General features: G+C 30.9%; 1 protein-coding gene across 6 annotated transcripts; it reads left to right on the forward strand.

The window, feature by feature from the left end:
- The first annotated feature begins 975 nt into the window (after positions 1–975).
- Positions 976–3,867, forward strand: LOC102612551 (protein SOMBRERO). Of its 6 annotated transcripts, none has more exons than XM_052433226.1 (5): positions 980–1,312; positions 1,977–2,027; positions 2,187–2,383; positions 2,529–2,833; positions 2,991–3,865. In XM_052433226.1, the coding sequence occupies exons 3-5, from the start codon at positions 2,215–2,217 to the stop codon at positions 3,633–3,635; spliced, it is 1,119 nt and encodes a 372-aa protein (XP_052289186.1). In that variant the 5' UTR covers positions 980–1,312; positions 1,977–2,027; positions 2,187–2,214; the 3' UTR covers positions 3,636–3,865. The 6 variants fall into 6 exon arrangements, with proteins under 6 accessions (XP_052289185.1, XP_024949459.2, XP_052289186.1 ...); XM_025093694.2 differs by having other exon boundaries at positions 983–1,312; positions 2,184–2,383; positions 2,991–3,864; XM_052433225.1 differs by having other exon boundaries at positions 976–2,027; positions 2,991–3,867.
- The last annotated feature ends 3,542 nt before the right edge of the window (positions 3,868–7,409 follow it).

Genomic DNA, 7,409 nt, shown 5'->3' on the forward strand with positions numbered 1-7,409 from the left:
CTTATTTTACTTTTCATATACAAGTCTTATGTTCCATTTACATCATTTATTTTTTATTTTACACTTAATGTTGATTTACAAGTTGTATACTATATCTATAAATTTTTTGTTTTATTTACAAATAATTTATCAATTTACTAGTCTTCTGTTGATTTAGTTGTTTTATCTTCCATCTATAAGTCTTATGTTCTATTGACACAATTTATGTTTTATTTTACATTTAATATTGATTTATAAGTTTTATGTTACATCTATAAATTTTCGCTTTGTTTTCCAATATTAGATCAATTTACCGTTCTTATGTTAATTTTCTTATTTTAACTTCCATTTACAAGTCTTCATTTAATGTTTGATTTTACAATTATGGTTGATTTACAAATTTTTTCTTTTTTTGTAATTTTTTTTCTTTACCATTGACCCACCAATTTATTAATCTTATTTTAATTTACTTATTTTATCTTCCATTTACATCATTTATTTTTTTATACTAAATGTTGATTTACAAATTTTATATTTAATAATAGGTTTTTCTTTTATTTACTAATAATATATCAATTTACCACATTTATATTAATTTACTTATTTTACTTTCCATATATCTTGTTTTATTATATATTATTCTTTTGTTGCCACACACACAAAAGGAATGAAGGAATAAAATGAATTCCTTTCATTCCTCTCTGATTCTGACTGACGGTGTGTGTATAATTGTACACAGACAGATACGTGAATTAAAGTTTGTAAAAATAAATAAATAATAAAAAGTCAAAATAGTACATAATTAATTGACAGTTAAGCAGTTTTTCTTCATTCTAATGAGGCGAATTTCGGGATTAGGGTCTCCCATTCAACGGACATTTACCAAAGACTTTTTATGCTTCATATACTTTTTCTCTCATCCATGAAATTTATCAGAAGAGACAGATTTGATATTCATACTAGCTCATTGTCATATAGCAACCTAGTAGCTCTATCTAACAGATTTAGATATAATTTTTCTTTTTAATATTATTTATTTAGGGCAGTTTCTTTATTTCTGTTCCCATTATCGATTGCCATTCCTTCATAAACCAAAGCTTGAGAGTTGACACTGATCCATGATCCATAATACAATACGATACATTAACCCACCCCCTCACGCCCCCACCGCCTTTCTTACTCTCAATAAAAAGCTATTATAACGTAGCACACCGTGTCCTTGAAGCTAAGAAATTGGCCGGCCGCCTCGGTGCTTTCCCTTTCATCGTCTTCCGCTTGTCTTTTTTTTTTCTGTCTTGCAGAGAAATATTGCATCTCCACCTTTATTTAAGAGGTCTGATACTCTTTTTAACTCTTCATCATTCACTTTTACATGCGTTTCTTTTTCATCATCTTCTTCTTCTTCTTCTTCTTTCCCTTGTTTTCTCCCTTCTCATGAAGGCAACATACAGATCATGCTCTATTTTGAAGTTAAGCACATACATAATAGGTATAGAGAGAGTCTTAATTTGATTCATCAAATTCTTAACATTTTCTTTTTACCTCAAAATGTTCATGTTAACCATTAAGATTTATTTTATTAGTGAAATATGGAGTGAAATCTGTTTTTTTTTTTTTTCTTGCTTCTGCTTGGAAGATCAAATGAAAGCTTATATAATAAAGGCTGCAAAGAAGCACTGTTATCCGAAACCAAACTCCCCTTTCTTCAAAAAAAAAAAAGCCCCCACCCCTTCACTGAGATCTTCAACCATAAATTAATGCTGGAATAGCACTATACATGCTTGAAGCAACCTTCCAGTATTTCTGTTTCTGTAATCTTCTAAAGAGACCCTTCAATTTCTGATCTATTTACCAGCTTCTTATATATGTAATGGAAAAAGAAAAATCATAAGGTACATGCATGGTGCATGCATGGAAGTTTTTGAACTAGATTTTCAATATATAAAACAATAGTTAAAACTGAATTAAAGAAATAAGCATATGCTTTCACTTGACAGAAGTATTACGCGCGACTTCCCGCATCGCGGAATCTTGCCTCCAGTCATAAGGTGCGTGAATTTTCACATAGCTAGGCATATATTGCATCTAATTAATTTAAGCAGCCTAGTTTGTATTGTTGAATCCAGGACCAACACACACACACACATATAAATATATCTATTAGAATCGTGTATGTTCATGTGTTTAATTGATTAATTTTATAGAAGACCGAGCGATCAATATTGTAGATCGAGGATGATGGCAGGAAATGGAGAGTTGTCAGTTCCTCCAGGATTCCGATTCCATCCAACTGATGAGGAACTCTTATATTATTATCTGAGGAAGAAGGTCTCTTTTGAAGCCATCGACCTAGACGTCATAAGGGAGGTGGATCTCAACAAACTCGAGCCTTGGGACCTCAAAGGTGAAGCCTTAGCTATAATTGCATACATATAATATATATTTGCATGTAGATGTTGATGATGTTGATATGATATATTTTTATATATGTATGTTAGAATGTGAATTTACATTAATTGATTACTTACCCGGCCGGTTATTGATTACAGATAAATGTAGGATTGGATCGGGTCCTCAAAATGAATGGTATTTCTTCAGCCATAAGGACAAGAAATATCCAACAGGAACTCGAACAAATAGAGCAACCACAGCTGGGTTTTGGAAAGCAACGGGGAGGGACAAGGCCATTCACATCACCATGGCCAACGTTAACTCATCTAGGAGGATTGGCATGAGGAAAACGCTTGTCTTTTACACAGGACGTGCGCCTCATGGCCAAAAGACTGATTGGATCATGCATGAGTACCGCTTGGACGATGATGAGTACTCCTCCTCCTCCTCTGAGGTAGTTCAGGTAGGTATATGCACATATATGCCAAATTAATAAATGGTTCATATTTTCAATTTAGGAGACGCGCGTGTGGCATGATAATTAATTAATTAGTGTCTCATTAAATACACTCTATATAATCAGTATTCAGAATTAACTAATTGGCCTGGTTCATTAAAAGCAGGAGGATGGGTGGGTAGTCTGCAGGGTTTTCAAGAAGAAGAATCACATTAATAGATCATATTTCCAATCAGAGGTTGCTCACGAATACGATCAAGAAGAACACATCATATCTAATAATAATAATAATTACATAATGAAGACTAGTGCTACTGCTTCCTCTGCAGCTCCAGAGCCAAAACAAAGTCGTCGTCGTCATCTGCAAGCACTGTATCATGAATGTAATAGTAGCTTTGATGGTTCCATGCATCTCCCACAGTTGTTCAGCTCAGAATCAGCTGTAATTACCCCCTCCTTTATTTCACCTATGATCTCTTTGAACAACATGGACATTGAGTGCTCCCAAAACTTGTTGAGGCTAACAACAAGCGCTTCTGGGTCTGGTTCTGGACTCATGCAACAAGCTGCACATGATCAGAGGTTCAACGGTGACTGGTCTTTTCTAGATAAGCTTCTTACATCGCATGTGCATCACAGCGCCCAGCAGCAGCCGGATCAAATTAACTCGCATAGCAAATGCAACCCTTCGTCTTCGTCTACAGTTGTTGATCATGTACAAGTGGCTTCGTCATCAACTCATTATCAGAAATTCCCATTATATTACCTTGGCTGCGACGCCGAAGACATTATGAAATTTTCCAAGTAGGTCAGAGTTGAAAGTATGCATTATGCCTTATAAATTTAATTTATCGTACGTATTAGGCCTTGGGACAGACAATTTTACTTCAATTAATTATACTGCCGCATGCAATATATGTATTAATTCATTTACTTTTCTGAAGGTCTATCTTTAACCAGTTTGTTGAGTTTATTGCTTTGAGTATCATCAAAATGTTTGCAGGTAGGCTATTAATTAATTAATATCAAGTAATCCGATTAACGGTTCCAGCGTGAGAGATCGCAATGCACATTAATTCTTGAAGGAATAATTCTTTGGTAAAAATTATCATAAAAACATTTATATTGTATCATCAAGAATCAATAATTGAATACGCGGAAGCGAATTTAAATCCATAACAATCAATTACTCTCTATAACCATGTGATTTGTCTTTCAAATCAATACGTTTTTCTAGAGAATTTTTTTACTTTCTCTCTACACTCTCTTTGTTGATGAAATGTAAGAAAAAAAAAAGAATGTTGTATATAATCTGGGGGACCACAATCACTTATATAGATAACTTCTCTATTATCTTTAGGTATTTCTATTTTAACCCATCGTAAAAATAAAAACTATCCTCAAGTCTCTACACGATAATTTTCTTTAACTTGAGATTCTTAATTGGAAAATGCTATTTTGACCAAAAAGGGGGAAAAAGTGGGTTACAAAATTTTGATAAAAGTATGAAAAGATTGAAATGTCTTGACAAAAATTAGGTTGATGAATAACTACTCTGAATTTTTATACTTTTATGCTTTGTCAAAATTTTCCCAATTTCTTTGTCAATCTAGCATTGTTGTTTTGCCTGGTTAAAAAGACCAAATAAAGTGAGAAAAATATAGGTATTGCAGATATGGCACATGTTTGGCTTTTATTGTACGGAATACAAATAATTTTATTTTTATTTTTAGTTTTTTAAAATTTACATTAAACATTTTCTCTATAAAAAAAAAAAGAGTAATGATATAATCACAAACTCTTATACAAATTTATTTTGTACAAACTGATGTGACATTAATTCATTAGTTGAATTAAATATCTCGACTCACCTGATGTATTTCTATTATTTTATATTTTCATTTAACTAATGAATTAATGTCACATCAGTTTGTACAAGATAAGTTTTTTCAAGAATTTGTGATTGTATCATCACTCAAAAAAAAAAATTGGCAATAAACATTCTATAATTTCCCTATCCATAAATTTGAAGTTAAATATGATAAGAATTAAGAATCAGACAATAATAACGAAAACGAAACAATTAATTATCTCCATCTTAATTATTAATTAAAAATGAAGCGAAGTACTGTTGATAATTAAAAATATTTTCGAATATTTTAGAACTTTCACCTAATATCATGTGTAAAATTGATAATTTCCCGATTTCTTAATAATATACTTTTAAAAAACGTTTGTCAACACAATTAGAGTGTTAGATTGTCCAATATAATGATTAATCACTTATTTAATAACGTAAATGCACTTCCAAATTCACATGCACTAATTAGAAGGTAAGGGTTGTTGGATTGAGATAAAAAGTGGGCGCTCTTCCAATTTCATTAAAAAAAATATTAATACTTTTTTTAATTTCACTACAAATAATACTATGTATCTAAAATTTATTTTTATTCTTAGTAAAGTAAGTGATTCCTTCGTAGATAATATATATATATATATATATATACACACGCACGCGCGCACTTGACTTTAGGCGCTAAACTTATGATATTTAATTAAATTTGCATTATTAATATTATCATTAATAGTAATAGCATTGTATGTAATTTGTTTCCTAATCAATACATTATTACCATGGAGAAGGAGCTGATCATCATCACAGAGAAGGAGGAGGAGGTATACGTATACTACCTGCTTTTATTTGGACCACGATATCAATATTAATTAATCCTGCTATTAACCCTGATACCATGGAGCAAGGACCAATGTGTGTAACAGATTTAATGTCTAAATACGTGTGTAGAACATACTCTTGGTTTCAAGTGGTTGTATTAATTCATTAAAACCATAATTTTGTGATATTAGAATTTAATTAATTAATTAATTTATTATTAACTAATGATGACCTGAACAAGAAGATGTGGAACATACGCCAGCGGAGCCAGTACTACCGGAACAACTGGAAAAAAATGGAGTCTTATATTTCTCGTAATGGCATGGCTGGCTCTGATATCGGCACTTCCACTCAAGTTCGACTTCAGCAAGGACGACGGTGCTTATGAGTTGTTCTTTTTCTTTCACATAATGCTCGTTGTGATGATAGCTCTTGTCACTCCACTTGCACTCTGGATCATTTATGGGTTAGAGTCTTTTCTATAATCCCACCGTATCCCGACGCCTATTAAGAGTGTGTGTGTATATATAAGAATAATGTGTTTTCACCTGTCAAATAATGCCACGTGGCATTTGTTAATTTAAAATTTTTTTTTTTAGTTTTTTTTGTTCGGTTTTTAGATTTGAAATTTAAAACCAAAAACTAAATCAAAATATTCAGTTTATATTGAACCAAATCATTTGTTTTTTTTTTTTATTTAGAAAAAGCCACCAAATCGAAACAAAAAGAAAAAAAAAAGTTAACTTTTCAGTTCCTGTTTGGTTCTGCCCATGCCTAGTTAAAATAGCAAGACACAACATCAACTTGCTAAAATGAACTATAGTTTTTACTATAATAAGGTTATTTGAACTCACTAAATTTCGCTCATACCCATCTAAAATATAGATATTAATTATTAAAATTAAAAATTTTAAAATCTCAACATTATTCTTTACCTATTTTCTCTCTCTACTTTAAAATTTATTTTTTATTTTTTATTATCACATTGTACATTTGAAAATCTCAGTTTCATTCTTTTGGCAATTGATTCTTTTCTTTTCTTAGTAAATCAAACTTGTTTTTTCTTTTTATTACTATTCTTGTCCTTTTGCTCATTTTAGATTTGTTGTTTTAAAGATAAATATAAAACTCGAGAAAACTTTTAGGATTTCCATGATTAGTGAAAATTGATTGATATTCTATATTTTATGGTAGGTTTTTTACCTCACAAATTGTCATAGCCATTGTGAACTTGATTTAGAGAAGTTGAGAAGCGAATGTCAATATGTATTTAAAATTGAAAGATAAAAGTTTGAATTATCAATAGTTAAATTGAAGAATTGAAGGAAAAGGAGTAGTAGTGTTAATTAAGTAATTTTATCAAAATCAGTCTTTTATTTCACTCATATTTCTACCATTTATATCTGTCATTTATATAAAGGATAAGGATTCAGTACTGAGTTTTTTTTTTTTTTAACTGAACACTGAATCAATAATTATTAGGTAAGAGAAATAAAAAAATAAAAACTCAAAATAAACCTTGTCATTAATTCAGTGCTCAGTTAAAAAAAAAAAACTCAATACTAAATTCTAATCCTTATACGAGGGAAAACAATAATGAGAAGTAAATTGGGCTGGCATTAAGTTATAACTTAAAATAATAATAATAATTAATAAAGAGGTTGAAATGAGATATTCATCTCTGGAAACGAGAAACAAGTGATCTATGAGGCAAAGTTGCCCGTAAATTCCCACAGCCAAAAAGAAATGGCATTGCCACTGCTCGCAAATCTTTGATTCTTAAAGGTTGCTCCCTGCTACTGATATATTCAAGAAAATGAAATGACTGGCACTACTAACATATCTTCTGCATTCACAAGCAAAGCTTTTCAGAACTTCAACTGTCGTGATTAAATAAGAGTATAAGAC

The sequence above is a fragment of the Citrus sinensis genome, chromosome 9, assembly GCF_022201045.2.
Source record: "Citrus sinensis cultivar Valencia sweet orange chromosome 9, DVS_A1.0, whole genome shotgun sequence".
NCBI classification, from domain to species: Eukaryota; Viridiplantae; Streptophyta; class Magnoliopsida; order Sapindales; family Rutaceae; genus Citrus; species Citrus sinensis.

Bases quoted from the DNA above. Each gene is read 5' to 3' on its own strand.
- LOC102612551 (XM_025093691.2), top strand. From the start codon at position 1,960: ATGCTTTCACTTGACAGAAGTATTACGCGCGACTTCCCGCATCGCGGA. The intron at 2,028-2,183 runs GTGCGTGAATTT...TTAATTTTATAG, and splicing joins ATCTTGCCTCCAGTCATAAG to AAGACCGAGCGATCAATATT. The intron at 2,384-2,528 runs GTGAAGCCTTAG...TATTGATTACAG, and splicing joins CGAGCCTTGGGACCTCAAAG to ATAAATGTAGGATTGGATCG.